Source organism: Bactrocera tryoni, chromosome 2 (assembly GCF_016617805.1).
Source record: "Bactrocera tryoni isolate S06 chromosome 2, CSIRO_BtryS06_freeze2, whole genome shotgun sequence".
Lineage (NCBI taxonomy): Eukaryota > Metazoa > Arthropoda > Insecta > Diptera > Tephritidae > Bactrocera > Bactrocera tryoni.
In genome coordinates this window covers 83,127,811-83,153,635 of record NC_052500.1, presented here as the reverse complement: position 1 = coordinate 83,153,635, position 25,825 = coordinate 83,127,811, and the positions used below count along the sequence as shown (strand labels likewise).

At 39.2% G+C, this 25,825-nt stretch overlaps 4 protein-coding genes and 1 long non-coding RNA gene across 6 annotated transcripts; 2 read left to right on the top strand and 3 right to left on the bottom strand.

The window, feature by feature from the left end:
• Positions 1-907: 907 nt before the first annotated feature.
• Positions 908-6,549, bottom strand: LOC120768958 (lysosomal alpha-mannosidase). Its single transcript, XM_040095752.1, has 8 exons — positions 6,322-6,549; positions 4,128-4,312; positions 3,890-4,075; positions 3,488-3,827; positions 3,295-3,428; positions 2,624-3,234; positions 2,293-2,561; positions 908-2,155 (listed from the first exon to the last, which is right to left on the bottom strand). Exons 1-8 carry the CDS (start codon positions 6,409-6,411, stop codon positions 962-964), a joined length of 3,009 nt encoding a protein of 1,002 aa, XP_039951686.1. The 5' UTR covers positions 6,412-6,549; the 3' UTR covers positions 908-961.
• A 537-nt stretch (positions 6,550-7,086) lies between these two features.
• On the top strand, positions 7,087-7,693 carry LOC120769540. Its single transcript, XR_005704850.1, has 3 exons — positions 7,087-7,148; positions 7,217-7,387; positions 7,539-7,693. It is a non-coding gene; the product is annotated as an uncharacterized LOC120769540 (long non-coding RNA).
• A 1,643-nt stretch (positions 7,694-9,336) lies between these two features.
• On the top strand, positions 9,337-17,324 carry LOC120767865 (lysosomal alpha-mannosidase). Of its 2 annotated transcripts, none has more exons than XM_040094179.1 (9): positions 9,337-9,756; positions 12,818-13,188; positions 13,248-13,453; positions 13,559-13,695; positions 14,308-14,441; positions 14,575-15,254; positions 15,321-15,535; positions 15,600-16,454; positions 16,521-17,324. In XM_040094179.1, the coding sequence occupies exons 1-9, from the start codon at positions 9,604-9,606 to the stop codon at positions 17,118-17,120; spliced, it is 3,351 nt and encodes a 1,116-aa protein (XP_039950113.1). In that variant the 5' UTR covers positions 9,337-9,603; the 3' UTR covers positions 17,121-17,324. The 2 variants fall into 2 exon arrangements, with proteins under 2 accessions (XP_039950113.1, XP_039950112.1); XM_040094178.1 differs by lacking the exon at positions 14,308-14,441 and adding an exon at positions 13,785-13,918.
• A 10-nt stretch (positions 17,325-17,334) lies between these two features.
• Positions 17,335-19,105, bottom strand: LOC120767867 (gustatory and odorant receptor 21a-like). The gene is made up of 4 exons (XM_040094180.1): positions 18,303-19,105; positions 18,053-18,198; positions 17,532-17,890; positions 17,335-17,457 (listed from the first exon to the last, which is right to left on the bottom strand). The coding sequence occupies exons 1-4, from the start codon at positions 19,067-19,069 to the stop codon at positions 17,347-17,349; spliced, it is 1,383 nt and encodes a 460-aa protein (XP_039950114.1). The 5' UTR covers positions 19,070-19,105; the 3' UTR covers positions 17,335-17,346.
• Positions 19,106-19,390: 285 nt separating this feature from the next.
• Positions 19,391-24,214, bottom strand: LOC120768884. The gene is made up of 9 exons (XM_040095638.1): positions 24,159-24,214; positions 22,477-22,674; positions 21,943-22,381; positions 21,724-21,842; positions 21,502-21,656; positions 21,362-21,424; positions 21,206-21,306; positions 19,594-19,708; positions 19,391-19,506 (listed from the first exon to the last, which is right to left on the bottom strand). The coding sequence occupies exons 1-9, from the start codon at positions 24,212-24,214 to the stop codon at positions 19,391-19,393; spliced, it is 1,362 nt and encodes a 453-aa protein (XP_039951572.1).
• Between the last annotated feature and the right edge of the window lie 1,611 nt (positions 24,215-25,825).

Genomic DNA, 25,825 nt, shown 5'->3' with positions numbered 1-25,825 from the left:
TGTTCTGTCGCCGGATTTAATTACGCGATAGCCTGACTCCTTCTTCTTTCAACTGAGGGGCAATCTAAGAGTATGTGCCCCGTTGTTTCTGCTCCTTGGTTACAAAAGCGACACAGATCCGTTGAGCAGTACCTTAATCTGCGCAGTGGACACCATAGCCAGCAGCAACCTGTATGAAATCCAGACAGTCTTTATTTTTTTGGGAAGAGCGATTAGTTTCTTTAACTGTTTTGCATCGAACTCGCTTGACGAAGCCAAACGCGTTTACTACTGGCCTCTTTCTCTAGCTCCTATCATTTCACGTGATAGTATTTTTCTAAAATAATCTCAGCACAACTGCTAATGGCATAAACCAAAGCTGATTGATAAAAGTAAATGGGAGATCTCCAAAGAGATTATGTTTCCGAGCTCTTAATATCGTGTTCTCTTTGGCGGCTTCACATATGCTATAGTGGTCCAATTTTAACAATGTGGTGGGAGATTGTAACGTTGCCCTGAGCAATAATCTATGCCAAATTTGATCAAATCAAAGATTTTAATATACCAGAACAAGATGATATTTTGATCGGTCAGAATAAATAATACAGTGGCTCCATATCGGCGGTTCCGACAGTTAATCAACGCCTTAAAGAAGAAAGAACGTGTGTAAACTTTCTAATAGATGTTTCAAAGACTAAGTTCGCGTACATACGCACAGACAGTCGGACATGACCAAATCGATCACTTAAAAGGATAGCCTCGGAGTTCCCTATTGTTTTTTACTTTGTGGCAAACTTAATATAACTTGCTCTGATTAAAAAACTCTCTTACAATGTCTGAAGAATCGTATACCCTAATTTTCAGTTCACATAGTTAAGGAGACTAAATCTATGATTTAAGTTGTATAAATAATATCGAAACCAACGAATTTTATTTTTTAGTAATCGTTCATGATAACTCAGCTTTTTTAACAGAAAGCACTTTATTTCCATTTAATAATAAATGTACGTATCTGCATGGGATTCAAAACAATACTGAATTTGCTCGCCGAGTCCTTCTTCTTCGCTGAAAGTGGCGTGTGTGAGGATTTGTAATACTCAGGTTTGCGAACCTTTGAACCTTCGGGCTGGAATTTGAAGCGACTCATTTCACTCAAACTTAAACTGCCATCCAATGTAGTCTCGCGTATCTCCTCGCCGCCCAGTTGATCGAAAATTGGACGCAAATTAAAAGTCACCGAAGCAGACTCAGTTTTGTCCATGATATGCTCCAAACGTAATAGACGCTCTTTTGTGCCGAACGGTTCCAAAGTTAGTAAATGTACATTTTGCGCCACATCAAAAGCAGAGACTTTGGGCACCTTCACATTGCTAGCTCTTGAAGCACTGCTGAAGAATTTCCAGAAGGGTAAATGTAACTGTTGCTGCTCGACACGTTCATAGCGTGATGGTGCATCCTTTACTTTACCCAACACGAGGTAAACTTTGCCGCGTGCCACCAGACCTTGACCGAAAGCAGTCTCATTCAAAGCCTCACCAACGCCGAAGGCATCATCACGCAGCAGTCGACGATGCAGCATCAACTCAAGTGCGCCATCTTTCAAACTACTGCCACCCTGCGCACGATCATTGAGCAAGGCAATACGTTTCGTTGCGTCCTCAATGGCAATGCGAGCTGTCACTGGGTAATAATTACCCGAAACGGCTTCAGTCATATTGGGTTTAAAGTATTCCCGTTTGTTGCGCTCACGACGGAGCATTTCACGACCATTGGAGTCGGTGTAGAAGACACCATTCGATTTGATGCTGCTGTTGAAGCGTGTGATCACCTCCTTGCCGATATTGTCATTAATCGGTATCGGACCGACGAGCCATTCGAACTCAACACGATTCACGCCTTCGTAAATACGAATCACCTGAGACACCCATTGATTGAAGCGTTGATGTACCTCCTTAACTTGTGCACCCTCATAAATGCTGAAGCTGACGGTGCTACCAATTAATATTTCAGTGCCATTGGGACGGAAAATATAAGCACCGGAAGAACGATTCTTGAACTCGGCATTATTGCCAGCTGCGCCATTGTAGTAGTAGAAGTTCTGACGTATGTTCTCGGTGACACCATTCATTTCAACCTGATTGAGGTGACCTGTGCCGTCAAAGGTTAACTTTACAAGCTAAAGAAAGGTACGGGAAAGATTTTTAATTTGAAAAGTAGTGCCATATTGTGGAATTGGAAATAGGGTGCAGTGATGAATGAGAAAAACAATGAGACTGCCCTACATCCACCCGTTACGTTCTCAGCCATACTTACAGAATTCTTAACAACGATCTCTGCTCTTGATTGAATATCCAACGGCCTAGCTTTTTTAGCCTCTGAAATATTTTCGTCTTCCCACGCATTTAGCTTCGCTCTTGCCTGTTCGTCCACACTTCGTCGATTAATTCTCTTCTTAATATAGTAACTACGCAATTTCTCCACATAAGCCGAGAAAACGAGCTCATGAGTTGCATGCTTAGGACGGAAACTGAGCGCCTGTACTTCACTGGGGACAGGTAGCAAATCGGATTGGACTACACGACCTTGAAGATAACAAATAAAAATATTACAAGTTCGTAAATATTTGAGAATCCAAATTACTTACCAGCATCGTCGGTCACTATGTAAGCCTCATTCTTCACCGGCACGCGTACATATTGGGTCGAGGGTCGCGCAAGTGGGTTAAACAAAGTCACCACCACTTGATTTGCGCCATCTTTGGTGAAGTCGCAAACACTAATATTCAGTTGCAGACAGCTGACAAATTCACCACTTGTGAGGTTGGTTAGTTTCTGCAGTGCCGAACGAGCATTCGTCTGCGCCGACTCAATAGCAGCAGTCAGCAGACGATCGTAGTCTTGGGCAACATGTTGTTTCTCAGTGCCAGTGATGGCATCATGATGCTGCATTACGCCCATGGCATGGCGAAGCTGATTCAAATTGTCATCCACACTGGTTCCGGTGAGGTTCGCGAGCGTGGTGAGTTGTTTAGTTACCTGTAGAAAGTGATTTCCATCGCGTTCGAAACGTTTTTGCGTTGGGCGTGAGCTATAATAACCGGTCCAGTAGCTATGCCAATCAGTGGAGTAGGGAAAGAAGTCCTGCGTTTTTGTGGGCCAAGTGAGTGGCTCTTGATGTATGGCTTTGAGATAACAAGCGGGTGTGGAGTAAAATAGATTCACTTTTGATCCAACAGACTGACGCTCATTGGCATATCTGTGAAAAGGGGGGAGTTCTGTTATTCAAGCGAGTTTAAGCAAATTAGTTTGAGTTTACTTTATCAACTTGTCCATATTCTTGAAATTAATCGCCGCGTTCTGATAATTGAAGTCATCGCCCATGGGAATGAGTACATGTGAAGAACGATAGCGCGCCGTCACATTTTGTATGTATTCAATGAATGTGTTCACCTACAATTTTTACAACGTTAAGAACTTACTCATTTAAAAGATTCGTTAACTGGTATTACCCTTTCTATTACATTGTTGTCATAGCTATCACCATCAATGATGGGCTCATCGGAACAGAGTGTGTCGAAGCAAAAGCTTGGTGGCGCGGAATAATGATTATACAACAGACCCGTAAAAAGTTCGGATCTTTCAGCCAGATCAGCACTAGCTTTCCAAATCATCTCAGCTGTCATATTGTTCATACGCTCCCGTTTTTCAAGCCAATCCATACGTGCAAAGAATTGACCATCAAAACCCATTTGAGCAAATAGTGATGCCATTTCACGCGAGTGACCGAAGGGATCGATTTGCCAGCCGACATGCGGACGTCCGCAAGTGCCGAAAAGTTCCTGAAGTACTCTATAAGCAATATTGGAAATTACTGCATATATATTTTGGATACTATCAACGTGTGGACTTACTTTAAGCCAATGGTGAACTGATCCACCACTGACTGATAATGCACTGCCGCCTCATCGTTCATTGACCAAGCGCCACCGGCAAACTCCAAGCGTCCACCATTTACCAGCGTCTTTACTTTCGCTTTTATATCGGCATTCTGTTCGTTGTACCATTTAAAGAAGAACGCAGATTCGACATAAATAAAGCTGTGGAAAAATAATTAAAATTTATTTGAAGAAAAAAGTTGTCAATTTTTACCGCCGATTAGCATCCTTCAACAGCTCCTGTACCACATTGTCGAGAATATACTGCACGCCTGCTCGTTGTATGCCGTTACGTGATCCATAGTAGTACTGATCAACAGTTTTTAACCAGCCTACATCGTCATGGGAATGTGGTACCAAATGGACATTGATCATGTTGGACTTTCCCGCTGGACAGTTCTGTGAATAGTTAATGAGATTTCTTGATGTTAGTGCGATTTTAACAGGGCTTCAATCAAGAAAGTTCATATATAATTGATATGGTTATATGTTTTTCAATAGCAGATAGGAAAATATTTAGAACTATAGAAGCCTCGCAACATATTTTAAATATCCGATTATCCACTCTTAAAACAAAGCCTGACGAACCGCCACCTAAAAAAAATTGGTTTGACTGCCAACGGACTTGTTTTGTAAGCAACTGAATGCGAAGTCAGCTATTAAACTCTGGTAACCCTCCATATTAGTTGTCAGTAACAAAAGTCATTCTATGATGCTTAGTAAGCTCCCGTTTCTACCCAAAACCACAGGTTTTTGAAATCCCTAGAATCTAGATTTAAATTCGGTCACCAATATTGCCTTCCCTTCCAGAGTAGTGTAGAAAAGGGGCGAGGTGGAGAAGGACGCAGGTATAAACATTCATACGGATGGGTTCAAACTAGGTAATCGAGTGGGAGGTGGTGTCTTTTCAGCAAAAATAAATACCAGAAAGCTCTCCTGCTGATATACATGGTCTAACATAAGATCCACCCATAGCAGTTCTAGCATCGTAAACCACAACAAAGCGTGACTCATAACAACGAGTGGTGCCTTGGACTGAGTATTTTAGAGTATGTATAATATCGTTAACTTTTGACAACGATACCCCATCAGCTTAGTTGGTTTGCTCCCAGCAGTTTTTTCCGCTACTCAAGCAATAAATTAAATTTTATTATCACGATCATTGATTATATTTGTTGACATCCTTAGTGTTTCCGCAGATAAGCATTTAAAAAAATTTGTTCACAAAAAAAAAACGAACAAAAAAAGAACAATAATAACTCCATACACTTACCTAAGATAGAATACGCAATCAGTAATATTTTAATATCAATATTATAGCACTTTAAAATCCCCTTCAAAAACAATTAAAATTTATTAGCCGATAAGACATTCTCGCAGATTTCACCGGTATAATACAAAAGTTGTCGAGTTAAAAAGCAATAAAATCTGACAAGTTGCTACCTGTTTTGGTTTGAACACTTGAGATAATGGTGCAAACGAACCTATTGACTAAAAATCTGTTTTCCATTACACATAGAAGTGATAAGCCTAAATGTTTGCCATTTTTAAATGTCGAATGGATAGTATATTCATTTAATATGAAGTATAAGGTAGTCTAAAAAGTATTTTCGTATTTTGTCAATAGATGTCGTTTCAGTCGTACATATGTATGTATACTAGCTCCAGTGCCAACAATCACATTGTGTCATACCATAGTCTCGGAAAGGGGAGATTTTGAGCTTCTTTTAACCAAAAAAAATTATTCAGTTGGTAAAAAGTTACAGCTGTACAAAAATGAGTGAAAATAATGAAGAAATTCGCTATATTTTGAAATTTTTGCTTAAAAAAGGGAAGAATGCCACGCAAGCCACCAATGAAATATATGAAGTTTACGAAAACGATGCTGTATCAGTTCATATAGAACAATGGTTCGAAATACAAATATACGAAAGGACTTTTTCGACTACCCAATATTTAGTTTTCCAAATCTTGCAGGTCTATTAAGATACTTAAGATTCCCCATGAAATGCTTGATGGAGCTTTTTTCTTGATGAGTGAAACCGAATCTAAGCCATGACTAATGGTTGGCATATGTATACATATTTACATATTCTTGACAAAGCTCATATTACTTGAGGCCTCATCGTACGCTTGACAATTCATCGTGAAAGTCAACTCCCTAAGAACTACATAACAATCCTGTCAACTTGACTTGATTGGTTCAACAAAACTAAATAGAGAGTACCGAAGTTACTGCATCTGTTTACAAGATTGTTTCTATGGAAATATATTTACGTTTTCTAGCATACACACAGCAGTGATTCTAAGAAGCGCTTTTTTATCACTATAGCTCAAGCCTTTTTGATGCGGTTCTCTCATTTCTTCTTACTCAAAATGTATGCAAACACATAGAGTCAACAACTCACCGCATAACCGCATGCAGCGTGGACCGGCTGCTTGCGCAAGACCACAGCGAACACCACAAAAATTGTGGCTAAACCACAAGACAGCCGCATTTCACTTGAGTAAATTACAACTTTTTTCGCACAACAACAATTTCTAAATTTATTTTGACACACTGAATCGCCGAGCTTATGCTTCAAATTACTCAGAATTACTGCTGTACACTGTTGCTCGGCATCAGCCAGAGAAACCTTTTTATACACAATAGGTGATCTTAAATAAAAACTAAAAGCAGTTTGCCATATCGCTTAAGTCCAATAGAAGTAAGATAGGCATGAAATTGATTGATAAGAAATCAAATGAGTAGTGCTGGAGTGAATTGACCAGCGACTCATTTCAATTGAGTGTGGTGTGAGAAGAGACGAGCCAATAAGTATTCGAGCTTGTTCTTTACAAAGGAATTTAAAACTCCGAGCGTAAGTTGAATAAAAGTGTTGCTGCATTTGAGTGTTTACAGAAAATGGAAGGCCCAAACAATATTTTTCGTTTACATCTCATGAACGAGTAGTAATGAGCTCGCAGGGAAGACGATTGATTAAAGAAATTAATTTTTGAACCTGAATGTGCTGCCTTAACATAGAAATATTGTGATTTTTCTAAATCTCCATCAGTAAAGCAATAAATTATAAACAAAATAATGATAAAAATTATGATTTATTAATTATTTGTGATTTATTTAACGTGATATAAAATTATTTATAATAGTTTTGGTAAAGTAAAATTTGAAGATTTGTCATGAGGTTTTCGGCGTTCTAAACCAGAAGAAAGAAAATTATTTGTTTCTAAAAAGGTAATAACATTTTTTTTAACAATTTAGCAATATCACGTAATAAATAAATATTTATTTATCAATCACAGATGAGAATACTTTAGAGACCCCTGGTGCATACCTCCTTAAATGCCAGACAACAATGCAGAGTGGAGAGTACTTACAACCAGCACTTTGAGATTGCAATTCAGATCAGTCAGCAACCAAATATTTGTTATCAAACACTACAAGTGCATTAGTTTTTCAAAACAATGTAATATGTAAGTATGTATAAAATCAATCCGAAATAGTTGATTTATTCTGAGAGCAATTAATCAAGCTGCTTCATAAAAATCCGACATACTTACAGATATGTAAATGCTACAAACGAAGAGTGAATGAAAAGTTAAAATTTTTTCTCCAAAATTTCAGAGTGAGAATCTCAGAAGAACACTACTACATACATTCTTTCGTTTTTTGTAAGTGCTCTAAATACATGAGAAATTACGACCGGCTGCTTAGAATATTAATAACTGACCGAACGAATGGCGATGAGTGGACACTCGTTGATTAATATGTGGCCTCAATTAAAGACTGTTTGAAAGCTCAGATATACAAAAATATGTATGTATATATATACATATCTATTTTGAATAAAAACAGCTGAACAATGTTTAAAATAAATACAATAAATTATAGCTCTATGTTTCTTTGTTTATTAACAACCATAGTTTAGCGCAAAACAAGCGAAGAAGACTTCCAAATGTGTATAGTTTTCATCACAACTATCCGATGTCAACAATGAGCAGAAATTATTTATATTTCTACAAAAAATAAGCAACATTAAATTTGTATGTACAAACATTTATGTATACACAAAATCTGTTTTGAGTACGAATGAGTAAGTGAGCAAATACAATGATAACCGCAAATTATTGCAAGTAAGGACGAGACGGTTTTTAGTTGGAACATCGAATTATAACTATTTTACACCGCAATAGTGCTTTTTCATTCTACTCTACTCTACTTGAACTTACATACATATGTATTACTTATCAAATCATAATCAGTAAAAATTAATCCAATATTTTTCCAATTGATGGCCTTATGTTAATAACAACAATAGCACTTAATGTCATTTTACACATAACACCCGCGAAAACTGCCAGCAAGTGTATAGGACACGCTGAAATTCTCTCCTGTTTCAACTGCATTTTTGAAAACTTGGATCGTAGAGCGTACTTGTAACAGCTTTTTCTCTGCTCACATACCGACAAAGGATATTTGGATAGCGAGCCTTCGCTGGAGAAGAAGAACAGTGGACTTTTTCGCGGATGGGTCGAAGATAGGAGGGAAGGTTAGAGGGGGTAGTTTTCTATAAAGAGTTCTCCGTCAATCTAAGCTTTAGGCTACCGGACCACTGTATGTAGTGGTTTTCAGGCTAAATTGACTGCTGTTAAGTTGAAAGTAAACGTACTACTGAAGTGGTATCTCTTTCAGGGAGGTGAGCATTCACTCCGAAAGCAGAGCGGCAATACCAGCGATAAGTTCGCTAAGTACATATTACTTCACCAGCAGACTCGTTTAGGAATCTGGTCATCCGTATCGGAATCAGTTGCTACTGTAAAGCAGATGAGCTTGCCAGAGCGATTACCTTTGCGCCATTCACATCGAAGTGGGACCGAGTTACATCACCACTGGCATCCTTCGTTCTAGCACTGGATCAATGAATGTCGTGTGTGCTTAACGTGCGCTGATCAACGACACGCTCCTATGCGACTGTAAGATCCTAGAGTAGAACGCAAAAATTATAGTGAATTACTTGGTCGTCGAAAATTTCATTGAGTCTTTGGTCAATGGAAGAAGACGCATCGATAATGACTTGACAAAAGCACGAGAGAGCTGGCATTATGTAATAGAAAGTATATTATATAGAATTGAAAAAGCAGCTATCTTCCTACCTCTGAGGGATAAAATAAACTAGTAAAACTTTTTTAATTAATGTAAATCAAAGAAAGCTTTAAACACTTTTTTTCAAGCCTACATCAACTACATATTCAATCGCCGCAGCAACGCAATGAAATCCCAGTTTGAAGTGAGTACTTACATAGATGACCAACTCATTTCATATATTCTAACTCAAACACTCAAATCGTCATTGAGTTATTCCCTAGGTCCAGCTCAGGCTACCGGCTATTTATGCAAATGAAAACGCGTTTAGCGGTTTAGTCTGCGACCGTGATTTCTCGAGTGCGCTTAAGAACGTCGTGAACGTCAGTTAGTGGAAAATTAAAGCGCAACAAGTGCGCACAAACAATAACAAAAACCATAATAATAATCAATTTTATCAGCGGCTTAAGTGAACTTTCATTATTCAACTTTTCGTTTTATTTTGTGAGATTTCCAGTTCTGTTTTGGTGGCTTGTAAGGTGTGCGTGTGTATACGCGTTTTAGAAGCTACAAATTCTATGTGCGTGCCATTGTGTTGGTGAACAAAATGCATTCAACTGCAAGTAGCTGTCCATTCGGCAGTACCCTGAAACTTTTTATTATTTTCTTCTTATGTGCGCTGCATAACAACTTGGGCGAAGCGCGTCCGCAAAGTGCAGAACATGAATATGTAGCGGTCGGCAAGAAATGCGGTTATGAGGTGAGTGATAAGAAAGTGCGATGAATACCTATGTTTGTATAGAGTATTACTTATGTATGTATATACATTTATTTGTTTCAAATTTATTTGACATGTATTCATATGTAGATACTTTAACAAATACAAGCTTGTATAAATTAATATTTAAAAATATATAATTTTATCTTTTGACAAGATCTTTAACTTCGAAACATGGAATTCCAATATATGTAAATATATATAAAATATAAAAAAAAATTATTCGATTTGTTTCTATGTTTGCTTACCTCGAATTCCCACTTATTTAAGGTATCCAAATATTTACCTACATAAAAAAGAACAATTACGAGAAAAAAATGGAGAAAACCATAAAAACTAGACGCAAAATGATCAGAGAGACATCAGACTAACTCAAAAGAGCTTCAGCTTTAATGTTCGATTCGAGAATAAATATATTTGCTCACTGAAGTGTTCTCTCAATAAATCCATTGATTAATGCGATGTGTGGGAAGTGGGGCCTTGGGGTCTTGTTGAAACCAAATTTTGCCGAGATCACAAGCGTCAATTTCAGGCATCAAATAGTCGGTTATCATGGCGTCATAACGGTCGCCATTGACGGTTCCGTTCTCAACGCTATCATTTTTAAAGAAATATGGACCGACGATAAAAGCGGTTCACAAGCCACACCAAACTATTTTTTCTGGATAAAATGGGGGCTCTTGCATCTCTTCAGGTTTCTCTTCGTCTCATATGTAGACATTTTTCTCTTTCATACCCATTGAGTCAAAAATGGGCCTCATCTTTAAAAAAAATTTGACTCGAAAACGTCGGATCTTCTTGGAACTTTTCAAGACCCTTAGAGCGAAGGTCAAGCGGCTTCTGTTCTTGCACAATTGAATTTTGTACGCTTTCAATTTAAGTCCTCGACGTAAAATGCGCCAAGTAGTTTCATACGTCAGTCCGAGTTGCTGCGAACGGCGCCGAATCGACTCTCCACGGTCTTCGTGTACACTTTCAGCTACGACTGCTATATTTTTTTAACTGCTTGCAGGACGTTTTCAATTCAATCAATATTATTCTATAATGAATGTTGGGTGATGGTGTTTCGAATAAGGCGTTCAATTGAAAAAAGTACCTCTAATTGTATCACCCGTTACATACATATACATATATGTGACCTGGTCTACGGAAAGGGGGCTTAGGTGTCAAAAAAAAGGAGAACAATTAATGAGATAACGAGAAACTGACGATTACTTTTACAGCTTTTCCCAGAAAACTAGTTTTCGCACGTTAGCTTCCTTTTCGTAGACCAGGTCACATATATATATTAGGTGTAGTAAAAAGGAATCGATTAAATTGAAGGGTTTGTTTGGTAAAATATGAATTGTTTTGTTTGCTAACTTGCGTCATTGACTATGGATAGAACTGGTGCCAATCACTTAGTACTAGGTCCAGAATGTAAGATGAAAGCATTGGGACCACGAAACAAAGCTCCCAGAACCTTTGACGAGTCTCAATGGAAGTGCGTAGGTTCTCACTGGAACTCAGCTCTCCTCCCTTTGGTATGATCTGGCTACTTCAGGACACTTGCCAACCTTAGGCGATTCAATTGTTTACTGTACAGGTCCGAACGAAAGTTCTGCCTTAGGTTGCTTAGTACGAAATCTTACCTTTCTGAGCCATACAACGTAACTGATCATATGTTTATACGAGATAATGGATTTCGTTTTACTGATATGTAAAGCGAATACAGTTTTTATAGATCATCAGGCACGATTCCGATTACTTTGGCGGAGGAGTAAAAAACCCGAATTTCCGTATAAATGGGGTATGTACGGATAGGGGAGCTTCTCCAGAGGAGGAATATCTAAAAATAATGTAAAAATTACTAATATTTTTTAAAATATTCACGATTAAAAGGTCAAAAATTTGCACAAAGAAAACATGTTATTTCTCTATGTTTCACTAAATTTTTTCACATTTTTTACTTTGTATTTTTAAATACACACTCCAAGCTTTGAAATAAGCTCACATTTCACTTTTATTTTGCTATATTTTACCTAAATTTATTAATTTAAAAATCACTTAGCACACTCATCGTTGAAAAGGTTAGATTGTTTACAATTATGAGGAAAACGAGCCTTGCCACATCTTAAACAATAAATATGTAGGATTTTTAACAATTTTTCTTTCTTTGTTTTATTGAGTGATTCTTTTTTTCTATATTAACTATAAAAAAATACTTTCTACATACATATGTATATGTGTAATACATGATTTATGTGACTGAAGTACTTTCGCGAAGTACTCCTTTCTGCGTTGGCGGCCTTCGGCCGCGCTCTAAAAAAATAACTCTGGCCGAGCGAATACCCGGGGTGACTGAAGTACTTTCGCGTAGTACTCCTTTCTGCGTTAAAATTAAAAAAATATATTGACTTTTTGTTATAAAGTGGTGAAAGTGGTTATATTCTTTTGTTATTATGCACTTATTTTCAAAAAAAAATTTAAGTTTTCGTTATAAAATAGATAAATTTTGATTATTATTTCTGTCAGCGATTTCCATTTATTTTTCATGATATATTAGTTTGTATTTTAGGTGACGATATGTGTATTATTATATTTAAAACATGAGTTTTGGATATAAAGTGGTTATATTTTACGGTTACCATGCACTCATATTGAAACAAAATTTGAGTTTTCGTACAGTACTGTAACCTTACACTTTATTACGTAACATTATTATATAATATTACTTATACATGTATATAATATTACTTATTTGCTTAATAAATTTAAAAAAGAAAATATCCATATGCACGAATAGAGGAATTTTCACATATGAATAAAGCAAAATTTATACCAGGGACAAAGGAATTATATAATATGAATAAAAAGCACTCTTAGCTTATTGACCATCATAACCACGAAAGGCATTCCAAATTCGATTTCTCATTTATCTGAAAGTGTGAAGCGTTCCAAATTAATTGAAAAATAATAATAAAATGATTTATATACATATAATATTATTGAAAGCGATATGCAATTATACCAATATCGTTTCTTTCAAAACTCAACGACTCAGAGCTGCCCCAAAACCCAACCCAATATGTTGAATGTCCATCTTGTGGCACACACTCATGATGATGTGGGCTGGCTCAAGACCGTCGATCAATATTATTATGGCAGCAAAACGCTGATACAAAAAGCCGGCGTACAATACATTTTGGACTCGGTAGTGCATGAACTGTTGCGGGATCCCGAAAAACGTTTCATCTATGTCGAATCGGCATTCTTCTTCAAATGGTGGCGTGAACAGGAACCGGAACTGCAGGAGCAAGTGAAAATGCTGGTAAATGAGGGGCGTCTGGAGTTTATCGGTGGCGCTTGGAGTATGAATGACGAGGCAACAGCGCATTATCAAAGTATAGTCGATCAATTTACTTGGGGTTTGCGGTAAGCGTGTGTTTCAAGCATAATTGATTAAAGTTTTAACACCAATTTGTTTATTTTAGGCGCCTCAACGACACTTTTGGTGAGTGTGCGCGTCCACGCATCGGCTGGCAGATCGATCCGTTTGGGCACTCACGTGAAATGGCTTCAATGTTTGCGCAAATGGGTTTCGATGGACTCTTCTTCGGTCGTCTCGATTATCAGGACAAAATGGAGCGTTTGACAACCAAAACAGCGGAGATGATATGGCGCGCCTCGGCCAACTTGGGTGCGTGTCTTGGCTATGAATATAATTTTTTCTTCTTTGAAAAAATTAAGCTTAAAAAAAAATAAAAATAATTATTTACTTTTATTAATCATTAATATTTTTTAGAAGATTCATCCAAACTGTTCACTGGTGCTCTATATAACCAATACCAGCCACCACCCGGGTTTTGCTTCGACATACTTTGCGCTGATGAACCGATAATTGACGCCAAGCATAGTCCAGATAATAATGTTAAACGCCGCGTAAGTTAATCACTATTTTAATTTGTAATCACAAGTTTTAAAAGGAATATAATTGAACGTGTAACCTAAATTTCGAATACGTACTTTAGGTGAATGATTTTTTGAAATTCATTGATCAACAAGCACAATTTTATCGCACTAACAACATAATCATAACGATGGGCGGCGATTTTACTTATCAGGATGCTAATGTCTATTTCAAAAATTTGGATAAACTTATAAGGTTTGGCAAATATTAAGAAATAAATATATATGAAACATACATATATAACAAAAAGCAGTTGAAAAGGTTGCTGAAAGGCTCGACAAAATTTGGTTTAAATCTTTTCGTTATAGTCATGAAATCGTTTTTCAATACAAAAATTTTAGAAACTCCAGAAATTTCTCCGACTCATCATCCAAGGCATCTCTTACATAGAATATAATAGTATCATCAAATAGTTTCGCGTGCTAACTTTTCGATTAATATTCCAAAGCTCGTTAAAGTCAACTTAGGGAGCTCGCAGAGTGAACGCTTAAAGCCGAGTCGAGCGCAAATTCACGAGAGTGGAAGCTTAAAGCCTTTGCTCTCATAATATCTTTGAGTTGCTCTCATAATATCATATCTTTTAGGTCGATGAATTCATCGCAATTTCACGCAATATGTCCAAGGGCTATCGCACCGATAATATACTCGTTACAATGGGTGAAGATTTCCACTATCAAGATGCGAATAGCTGGTTCAAGAACCTCGATAAGTTGATCAAGTGAGTAGAAAGCCGCTATAAAACGAAATTTTCAGCAACCTTCATCAACTTTGGCGAGATTTATAAAATTCTAATCATTCATCCCTGTAAAATAGTAAAACCTGGATCACATGCTTTTTCCAACTCTTCACAGATACACAAATGAGCGGCAAGTGAATGGTTCCAATGTAAATCTTCTTTATTCGACACCTTCTTGTTATCTGAAGTCTCTGCATGACGCCGGTATAAGCTGGCCAACAAAAGATGATGATTTCTTCCCATACGCCTCAGATCCGCACGCCTATTGGACAGGGTACTTCACCTCTCGGCCCACCCTAAAACGTTACGAACGCGTTGGCAACCATTTTCTACAAGTTTGCAAGCAACTCACCGCCATGGCGCCAAATGCAGCTGGCCAGTTCGATCCACATCTCTCATTCATGCGCGAAGCAATGGGTGTCATGCAGCACCACGACGCAGTCACCGGCACCGAGAAGCAAGCGGTTGCTGCAGACTATGCGCGCCATCTGGAAGTAGCAATACGTGCGTGTGCCACTAATACAAAAGAAGTCTTAAATCAACTCACTGTGGACACAGCGGCTTCCGAAAGTGCTACAGAGTCTGGAAGACGAGAACGCAGATGGGCTACTGGTCCTAAAAAGGAATATACATTTAAATTCGAAACGTGTACACTGCTCAATATCAGTTCATGTGCAGTACCCGAAAAGGCTGACAAATTCGTTTTGACTCTGTACAATCCACTGGCTCAAACGGTTTCAGAGTTCGTGCGTATTCCGGTACCGGACGTGAACTATGAGGTTAAGGATTTCGATGGTAAATATGAATCTAGTTACTATGATTGACATAACTAAAATGTGTACCTTCACATTTCTTTCACAGACGTTACAATGGAGACGCAGTTCTTACCAATTCCTGCACCTATACAAGATCTCAATTTCCGAAAATCAAGCGCACTTTATGAACTTGTTTTCCTTGCAAGCTCACTGCCACCGCTGGGTTATAAATCTTATTATATAACAAAAACAAGCGGCAACGCCATGAAACCTGTGCCAGACCCCGCAAATAAGTCGAGTTTCACAAGCATAGGAAATGAGGTAAGCTAAGGATCTTAATATGTTTTTCACGAAGACTCACCACTTTTCATATTCCTTATTTCAGTACATCCGACTCAACTTCGATACAAACGGCTTTCTAGTAACTGTCACAGCCGACGGCATGACACGCATAGTCAATCAAGAGTTTGTGTATTACGAAGCCGCTATAGGTAACAATCGTGAGTTCCGTAATCGTTCTTCGGGCGCATATATTTTCCGTCCCGCTCACGATCAAGTCCGTTCGATTTCATTACAACCCAAGCTCAAAATCTATCGTGGTAATCTAGTAGAAGAGGTGCACCAGTCATTCAATGAGTGGGTCAGTCAAGTGGTGCGCGTCTATCGACAACAGCATCATGCCGAATTTGAATGGCTTGTCGGGCCGATACCGGTGGACGATGGAAGAGGCAAAGAGATTGTTAGTCGCTTCAACTCGGACATAGATTCAGCCGGTGTCTTCTACACTGATTCGAATGGTCGTGAAATGCTTAAGCGTAAGCGAGATCATCGCGATACTTGGAAGGTGAAATTGTTGGAGCACACCGCAGGCAACTATTACCCCATCACCACGAAGATCGCTTTGGAGGATGATAACGCACGTATGGCCATACTAACGGATCGCGCACAAGGTGGCAGCTCTATGGGCGCTGGCTCTTTGGAATTGATGGTTCATCGACGTTTATTGCATGACGATGCCTTCGGCGTTGATGAAGCCTTGAATGAAACCGCTTACGGAGAGGGTTTGATAGCGCGTGGCACACACTATCTAATCGTCGGCTCATCGCAGAAACAGCAAAGTCCAACAACACAGGCAATTGAACGTTTCACGCAGTTGCGCAAACTATTACCTGCCTGGAGTTTCTTCAGCGATGCTGAAGATATAGACTATGCGGACTGGCGTGAAAATTTCACTAACATTGTAAGTTGCTCTTAGTTAACCGTTTGTATAATATAATTCCGACTTAATTAATCGTCAAAATTACAGTTCACCGGCATAGAATTTGAGCTACCTGAAAATATACACCTCATGAGCTTCGAACCATGGCACGAGAACGAAGTGCTCGTACGCTTCGAACACATACTTGAGAAGGATGAAGACCCCGAGTATTCGAAGGCCGTGCAATTTAATATACAAAGCGTATTGTCAATCTTAAAAATCGCAGATATGCGTGAAACCACGCTTGCAGCAAATGCTTGGTTGGGCGATAACCAACGCATGGAATTCGTGCCAGATGATCCGGAGCTAGGTTACAACTCTTATGGTGTTTACCAAAGGTCACTTCAGCACCAACTTTTGTTGAGAGCCGACAGACCACTTCTTGGTGCCAAATACTACGACGAAACGAAAAATCCGAAACGAGAAGAAGACGAAGATGAGCAGCTGGCAATGCAAACGAACCGTCTAAAGCGCGATACCGAGGAGTCGCAAGAACTGAATCGCGAGCGTGCCGAAAAGCTGCGTAAACTGAAGGTGCGAAGGCAGACTTTGGCGAAAAAGTATGTGAACGGCGATGACCGTTTCGTCGTAGAAATGAGTCCAATGCAAATGCGCACCTACATACTCACCTTGCAGAAGGAAAACTGAAGCACAATATATAGATGTGAAGGTTTTTGCAGTAAATAGTTTGATTATACAGACATGTAGTTCTACATAACGGGCCCGAATCGAAGATGAAATTGGTAAAAATTAAACATTTTTTTGTAGCGGTATGATATAATAGATGAGAGTTCGAGGCAGCTGCAGCTGCTCCAAATAAATGAGTATACATAATGTATCTGCAACAATTGATATCGCCTTTTCATTTTGAAATTTACTCGCCATAATCCATACTAGGCTCAGATTGATTTTCACGTAAGCCCCTTTGTTCTGTAATCTTAAACTGCAGCAGTACAACCAAATAGGTAGCCATAAAGGTGAGGTTCTAAAACAAGTATTTATGTGATATCATCCACATAGAAATGTTTCACATCGAAGCATCTTTCACTCTCTACTCACCGATGAGAAAAGCTCCCGATTAATATTTGCGTAGTCATCCAAGTTCATTATTGGCGGCGTCTTCGCAATCGCAAGCAGAAACATTTGCACCTCCCGCTGCGAGGCCGTGTCCAAAGCAATTAAATTGACATTGAGTAATTTCGTTTGGAAATCCAAGCCCACTTTGCGTGACGCCTGATGTGCCTCATTGCAGATTATATACAACAGGCTCATGCAATAGAACATGATGACGAACAGTCCGATCTCCTTGTATGTTGCACCATGATCCATGATCTCACTTATCGAACCATAAGCGGCAGTCAGTGTTGTGAAGAAGACGACGAGGCAGTACATACCGTACATATTGGAGTATGCTTTACCTGGAGACAGGAAAGGAGGATAAAGACTTTTGTAAGGCGATTGAATGGAGTTCTGCTGATATAAGGATAAAACTTCGAAAGTGTCACATCGTCTTGGTTCCAAATTGTACAGCAAGCCCTTATGCAAAAAGATTCGAACGCTGCTTGTCATCATCGACTTACCCAATTGCTGCATCATGAGACTCAGATCCACCCATAGATATCTAAACTCCGTTAACTTTTCTGCAGGCTTATCGCTTTTGAGGGTCAACTCCAACTGCCGTGCAAGGGCTTCGCTAACCGTACCAAATGCGTTGCAATTTATGTACCTAGACAAATCAATATTAGAATATGCTAGCACTAAAATAAATTCGAAATGCTTCTTAAAAATTTTCACTATAAACCTCAATAATGTCGTTTATATGAGACATACCACAAGCTGCAGAAGCAGTTCAGCATCGCTATGATGGGATAGTAAGCGAAGGTGTACCAAAACTCAAAGTCCGGTTGCAAAAAGTACTGCGACACGTTGACGGCAACGCTCAGGGTCCACGAAAATATGCATAGACCCCACGTGAGGCGATATAGATTGGGAAAAACGATGGGCGCGCCAGTGACTCGCCAAAATTTATACTGATAATTCGTCCACATATTCTTAAAGATCGCCACTTCAGGCCCGTGACGCCAACTCGCCACCGGCAGCAGAAAATGCGTAAACAATAGGCTGATGAAGATAATATTGTAGATCGCCACGTCGAAATGCTTGTCCGGCTGCTCAATGAAGTTCTTGACCCGTGCACGCAACACCATCGCCACAATGAAGGTCTCCAGCGAGAAAACACACATGGCATATAACGTTTGACGCGACTTCCACGAGAAACCTGTGCGTGGTAAATTATTGTCGGGTGGATTGCGATGTATGGGCATTATGCCCATAATTTGGAAGAGCACGAGTAAGCTCTTTGTTGTCTTGTAGAAGGAATCGTGCTCATCCAATAGGCGTGCGTCGTCCAGCGTCGATTGCTTGCGGATGTAGTACTCGGTGTGTTTTCCGCTCTGTTGTGCACGCTTTTGCATTTGAATGCGGTGGCGGTGCTCATCTTCGAGAAACTCTCGTTGCCCGGGATTGAAGAGCGGCACAATGCGCGGTGGCTTTTCCAAAATCGTAGAACCGTCGTGATTCTTCACCCAGAAACTCATAGTGACTGATTTCAAGTTTTTGAAAATTTGGCTGGCAAAGCACAAAGGAAGCCAGAATTTATTGATTCGCCCATTTAATATGCGGTGATGAGTTCAGCGGTGGGCGAAGCCGTGTAAATAAATATCTTGTATGCATGCATTCGAGCCTTTTTGGAGGTGACAATAACATTATTTAGTAAATAATAGTAATTCGTAGTAAATTGTATTGATAAACGGTAAAATGTTGTTATATACCAGGAATTTATGTATTTATGTATGTACGTATGTAAACAACTTATAATAAGCGGAAATGGCTGTTTATTTTTAAATTTCACTTCGCTATTAATATCTGTAACCTCTCAGATACCACAACAAGCGGAGTGAAAAATAGTAGAAGAACTCAATGGCACCCAAAACGCTGAAGCCAAGGAACAATCCAGCCGCGCCACCAACATAAACTGTAATGTATTATTTATTATCACTTATTTCCTCTTCTTTTTCCTTATAATGCGCAGAATAGTGCCGCTATTACTACGATTACTCACCCAACAAATCGGTAAAAGTAAAAATCACTTGTCGTTTCAGCAGCTCCAGTGGCCAAGTGGTTACCTCAAGGCCGACAGTAAAACCAGTCTGAAAGACGTTGAGATTTGCTAAAACCTAAAATTCAAATTAGAAATTAATGGTTAACGTTTCGAAATATTCTGTTGTATCAAGAAAGTACGTTTATGTATTACTAAAGGGAGCGAGGGCGTAGTAGAGGACAAGAGATGCTACAATTATACCTTTAGGTGTATAAGAGGTTTCAAACCGTAATTGTACAAAGTCATGAGACTTTCAAAGGGTATACGAATTTTTAAAGATAATGACAAGATCATGGTTTGTTTAAGAACGAAGACGCATGATTTATGGATGCATACCACGATATCGTGGATTCATCTAACAGATCAATAAAAAATTCCCAGCTCAATATTAGAATGAAATCCATATGGCTTTTAGTTAGCCCTAACCTTCAAAAAGCGCGTTTATAAATTTGACAGCTGTCGAATTATTAGTCGTATCATTTTTAATGAAGCAGCTTTTGTTATTCAGAAAAAAAAAGGATAAAAATGAATTTCGAGTGCTAATAAAATATTATTTTTTGAAGGAAAAAATTACAGTCGAAACAAAAACTTCGCTTGATATCGAGTTTCCGTGCACTGCCCCAGAAAAATCAATCATCAAGCATCGTAGGGCTTAGGCCTAGCGAAATGAGCACCGAAGACGGTGAACGCAGTGGACGCCCAAAAGAGGTTGTTACCGACAAAAATATGAAAAAAAGTCCAAAACTTTTGTATGACCGTAAAGTGAAGTTGATCGAGATAGCAAGCACTCGAAGTATATCAACGGAATGTATACATGATATCCTCCACGAATATTTGGGTATAACAAAGCACTGTAGAAAGTGTGTTCTGCTCGAGCTCGCTTTTGACGTAATAAACCAGAGTTTTTGCTTCATCTGACTCCATAATTTCACTCCGTAGTCTAATCTATAGTCATCTGATAACAATCCAAACACAATGAAACCGCTCCAAAGCGTGAAAAAACTCAACAGTCGGCTGGCAAGTTTATGGAGTCTGTATTTAGGAATGGACCATTAACAGCGACGAAATCGCCGAAAAACGGCCGCATTTGAAAAACAAGAAAGTACTGTTTGACTAAAGCAATGATGCGTCTTACAAATCAATATGACAAAAATTGGAGCTCGAATTGCTTCCGCATACATCGTAATCTCCAGACCTGGCCCTCAGCGACTATTTCTGTTTTTTAGATCTCAAAAGAATGCTCACTGGGAAAATATTTTCGTCGAATGAAGTTGTGATTGCCGCAGCTGAGGCCTATTTTGAAACCAAGAACAAATCGTACTACAAAAATGGTATCGAAAAGTTGGAGGATCATTATAATCAGTGTATCACCCTTTAAAGGAGCTATGTTGAATAAAGAAGCTAATTTTGCCAAAAAATAAGGGCTTTCAATTGACCTGTTATTCGCTTGGTCTCTCTGCTGGCATACTAATATTATCGATGGTTCTTTGAAACTCACTGCTAATTGGTTTCAGATCTTCGACGACATTTCTAGTTATTCAAATTGCCGTTATAAGCCATAATGAAGTCTTACCTCTACACTCTTCACAACAACAATGCTGTTGAAGCAAGAATCCATACAATGACAATGCACTGTTTTGCGAGCTTTCGAGCTGTGTAAACGGCGAAAGGACTCTGAAAGTAAAAGTAATGAAACCCTTTTTTTCTATGTTATCAATGCGGTGAATACCTGCGTTTTTAGCCACACAGGACTTAAGCGTAGTGTACGAACAAATCGGTTTCGGATTTTTAACTTGAAAATGTAAAATATTTCCAATTACAAACATTCTTGGATGTTGGTATATGTTTCTGTGAAAAAACTTAACTCACTTCTATTCGGATAAAAATGTGGTATGCATTTACATTTTTTATAGACCAAATTAAGGCGGCATTCTTGCATACAAAAGCTTTTGGTGTAAATTTCAAAATGCTCCAAATTGGACTCGTGCGGAAAACGGCAATTGCGTTGAGCCACCGTAGTAGATCTGCAAAGATTAAAGAAATATAAATATTTAAACTTAACAAAGATATCAGAAATTAGATTAAACCAACTTTTCGAAACCATCTTCGGCAACAATTTCTCGAGTCTCAGCTTTGTAGTACACCGCCTCGTTGGTATAGAAAAACTTCTGCTCAATTTTCAAGGCATCATGAGAAGAGTGTATGAAAACCTGCAGAGCGTTGAAAATTTTATCGGTAGAAACTCAAAAATATGTCTCAATTATAAAGCCCTCAACGTCTATCAACTTGGTATAAGTAAACCAAACTCACCCCAATACTTTCGAACGCCTTCGGCACCGATAAAATTAACAACGCGCTATCGAAGTAACTACCCAACAGCATTTTGGCATCTTCCTTCTTGATCTTCGGGTATTTGCCAAACAAAAAATAACGTGCTGTATACTCATCGTGTAAATAGCTGTTGCCCAAGTAGCAAATACCGAATTCGGTGAGCACCTGACGCACCACAAAATCCTTGAAGCCATCATTCAGCTTGATAGGCTTCCGGCCTTCCTCCTCCTGTGTGAAGTCGGTGGTTAAGTTATATATTAGAGACATGTACTGTGCAGGTCGCAAGCGCAAGCGGTCCAAGGTGCCATCGATGCTCGGCCGTACAGTTATATTAGCGAAGTTAAAATATGTCGAGTTGGCCAAAGTCTCAAGGAACACATACAGATCCTCTTTCGGCTGACCCGTTATTTTCTTTTTGCTTAAATGAATAAGAGAATATGAAAAACGATAATATTTTTGGTTTACATATTATATAGAGTATGTTATTAACGCTATATTGGAATTTAGACGTACTGACAATACTTATCGAAGAGCTCCTGACTTAAGCGACGCATAGGACACACCGTAAAACTAGGTATTGGTGTGCGCCAGAAGTAGAAGTCACGCTCCATACCCATAACTGTGCTCTTGGACTTGTATTTATCCATCGCTTGCAGACCCGTAAAGATGCACATACCAACCGATACGATTAAGAGTAACAGCCAAGCCACACTTTCGTGCGTTTTAACGGAGAAATTTATATTATATAAGGCTTCAGCTAATTGAGCTATAAAATATGTCCATGTCCACACTTACTGTTCAATCAAAATCAACTGGTTTTTAACCAAATACGCAAAACCATGTATGCAACTTTCGGTGAAATAGTTTTTTATATACAATCCAATACCCTTCAGCCAGCGAAAGTTTCCACAAAACGTCTGCCATTTGGTTTTCGATTGCGGTTTTTCTTTAGTAGGCTGGACCTGTATGTACATTCCGAAAAGCTATTGACAGTCTGCTTGCTAGCTGCATCAGCACATGCACTGTTATACAATTATTGTGCTTCTAGACTTCTTGGCACAATAGAAAATATGATTCGCTAAAATGTATCGTGTTTAATTAAATATTCAAAACTACAAGCGAAATCCATTTGCCTTTTGCAATGTAACATTTAGTAGACCATTGATAGGGAGTTACAATTTATAACTACATTAATAACAGAAAACTAACGCAACACTAAGCTAAAGTATAAATACTTAATTATCTGAGTCAACGTGGGATCATACAGTGGCACCAATGTGATATAGTATATAATGTATATTCTAAAACTCTACTTCCTACCAAATCATACCAAATCATACGCTTTCCAGTGAAGTGTTTCTTAGATTGTAGAACCTACATATACAAGTACATACATATGTCAATTAGTGTGTGTTTGGCAAGAGTTTTTTCTACAACAGGAGGGGTTTGGCGATTTGTACCATGGACAAAAATTTAACAACAAGTTTGCCTGAAATTTTCAAATTCCAATGGAAGAACAGCTACGGACTCAGTCAAAATGTTATCAGAAGTATGCAAGTTCTCAAACCATTCAGTGAAGATTGCGAAGTTTTCGTGTCGTTTATCCATGCGTCTCGAATCGAAGGAGCTTTTCGCTGGAGTATCAGCTTCCATGCGAAAGACATGGCCTAATCAGCGCATTCGTTGGACTTTTATGCGCTTAACTGCATATAATATATCCATGAGCTCATATATTTCGTGGTTCAATTTTCTTCTAGACCTTGCAGCGAAGAGTTCTCTGGAGTGCTTTCTACGGTACAAATGAGAGGCTTATAGAGCGTAATTTTTGTTCGACGAGAGAGACAGCTGCTCAATTGCATCTCGATCTCAAAATAGCACCTGTTGGTAAGATTTATTTTGCGCTTGATCTCCAGACTTAGATTAGTTATGGCATTTATACTAGTTCGGAGATATTCAAAGTCCTCATCATTTTCAAATTTATGGTTGTCAAGAGTGACATAGTACCCAAATTGCAAGAGATCTTTGTGTGTGGCCTCCAGATCCTTTGTCTAGACCAACTTCCTTCTCTTTCTTTTCTAGGCTGGAAAAGGTCGCACTAACGGCTTTACTGTTAAAGCCTACGATGTCAATATCATCTGCGTTCCCCAGTAGCATTCGCGATATCTTCTTGTCTAAAGGCTCGTCTGGTATCGAACGGCTCGGAGAATTCCTTCTCCATTTTGGCGTAGCTGATGAATGTGCTCAACGTCATTGCGTAACCATATGACTGTTACAGATATACCAAATTTATACTTGGCATCGAATAGGTAACTCATGTCAGTGTTGTCGAGAAGTTTCTTCCAAATCGACAAAAGGTGATGGGTGTCGATCTGTTTGTCAAAGGTCTTCTACAAGATTGACGAATTATGAAAAGCTGATCTATGGCGGATTTTCCGGGCCTATAGCCACACTGATCATCTCAATCAATGTATTTACAATGAAATGTTATGAAGGCTGATCCTGCGAAAGTTAGTGCAGATTGCCGGGACTCCCTTCTTAAGGATGGAACCGAGTACATTCACATTCGAATTATTGGGCCTGTATTCATCCGACCAAACCATGCTTAGTAGCTGCGACATGTGTTTTTTCAGCTCCTCGTTGCTGGGCTGCCCAGCGGGTTTTCCATTGTCCGCTGGGACTTTACTGTTCTTAAGGCGACTTAGGGCTGTTTTCGCCTTATCTTGGTGAAGTGGCGAGACGACAATCTTGTCACGGTTTGATTTTTGGTCTTCTTCATTGGACTGCTTTCGTCATTTAGCAATTTTGAGCAGTGTAATCTCTATTTCGAGTGTACCCAGAGTTTCCTAGTTAAAAGTAAAGTGCTTGAAAATCGTCATAATGACATCAGACTATCTAAACATCTCTTATTGATCGACTCAACATACATATTTTGGTTAAATTTTTGGGTATGAAACTTTAATCTCTTTTTTGTGTCTTCTTCTTTTTAATTAGCGTAGACTCCGCTTACGCGATTATAGCCGAGTTAACAACAGCGCGCCAGTCGTTTCTTCTTTTCGCTACGTGGCGCCAATTGGATATTCCAAGCGAAGCCAGGTCCTTCTCCACTTGGTCCTTCCAACGGAGTGGAGGTCTTCCTCTTTCTCTGCTTCCCCCGGCGGGTACTGCGTCGAATACTTTCAGAGCTCGAGTGTTTTCGTCCATCCGGACAACATGACCTAACCAGCGTAGCCGCTGTCTTTTAATTCGCTGAACTATGTCGATGTCGTCGTATATCTCGTACAGCTCATCGTTCCATCGAATGCGGTATTCGCTGTGACTAACGCGCAAAGGACCATGAATCTTTCGCAGAACTTTTCTCTCGAAAACTCGCAACGTCGACTCATCCGTTGTTGACATCGTCCAAGACTCTGCCCCATATAGCAGGACGGGAATTATGAGTGACTTATAGAGTTTGGGTTTTGTTTGTCGAGAGAGGACTTTACTTCTCAATTGCCTACTCAGTCCGAAGTAACACCTGTTGGCAAGAGTTATTCTGCGTTGGATTTCTAGGCTGACATTGTTGGTGGTGTTTACGCTGGTTCCAAGATAGACGAAATTATCTACAACTTCAAAGTTATGACTGTCAACAGTGACGTGAGTGCCAAGTCGCGAGCGCGACGACTGTTTGTTTGATGACAGGAGATATTTCGTCTTGCCCTCGTTCACTGCCAGGCCCATTTCTTTTGCTTCCTTGGCAAGCCTGGAGAAAGCAGAACTAACGGCGCGGGTGTTGAGGCCATTTTCTGTGTCAGTATGGATCAAATTTTGTGTTTCATAGACGACGTAGGAACACGAAAACCCAACCGCAGCCAACTTACTATTT

What these genes read in the sequence shown, in the direction of transcription:
- LOC120768958 (XM_040095752.1), bottom strand. Translation starts at nt 6,411, where the DNA reads ATGCGGCTGTCTTGTGGTTTAGCCACAATTTTTGTGGTGTTCGCTGTG. An exon ending in ACGCTGCATGCGGTTATGCG is followed by an intron (nt 4,313 to 6,321) that starts GTGAGTTGTTGA and finishes AACTATTCACAG; the next exon opens with AACTGTCCAGCGGGAAAGTC. An exon ending in AATATGGACAAGTTGATAAA is followed by an intron (nt 3,235 to 3,294) that starts GTAAACTCAAAC and finishes CCCTTTTCACAG; the next exon opens with ATATGCCAATGAGCGTCAGT.
- LOC120767865 (XM_040094179.1), top strand. Translation starts at nt 9,604, where the DNA reads ATGCATTCAACTGCAAGTAGCTGTCCATTCGGCAGTACCCTGAAACTT. An exon ending in TGAGGTTAAGGATTTCGATG is followed by an intron (nt 15,255 to 15,320) that starts GTAAATATGAAT and finishes TTTCTTTCACAG; the next exon opens with ACGTTACAATGGAGACGCAG. An exon ending in GTGAAAATTTCACTAACATT is followed by an intron (nt 16,455 to 16,520) that starts GTAAGTTGCTCT and finishes TCAAAATTACAG; the next exon opens with TTCACCGGCATAGAATTTGA.
- LOC120767867 (XM_040094180.1), bottom strand. Translation starts at nt 19,069, where the DNA reads ATGAGTTTCTGGGTGAAGAATCACGACGGTTCTACGATTTTGGAAAAG. An exon ending in AACTGCTTCTGCAGCTTGTG is followed by an intron (nt 18,199 to 18,302) that starts GTATGTCTCATA and finishes TGATTTGTCTAG; the next exon opens with GTACATAAATTGCAACGCAT. An exon ending in TCTCATGATGCAGCAATTGG is followed by an intron (nt 17,891 to 18,052) that starts GTAAGTCGATGA and finishes TCCTGTCTCCAG; the next exon opens with GTAAAGCATACTCCAATATG.
- LOC120768884 (XM_040095638.1), bottom strand. Translation starts at nt 24,214, where the DNA reads ATGACGTTGAGCACATTCATCAGCTACGCCAAAATGGAGAAGGAATTC. An exon ending in CTCTTCGATAAGTATTGTCA is followed by an intron (nt 22,382 to 22,476) that starts GTACGTCTAAAT and finishes TATTCATTTAAG; the next exon opens with CAAAAAGAAAATAACGGGTC. An exon ending in AGGCGTTCGAAAGTATTGGG is followed by an intron (nt 21,843 to 21,942) that starts GTGAGTTTGGTT and finishes AACGCTCTGCAG; the next exon opens with GTTTTCATACACTCTTCTCA.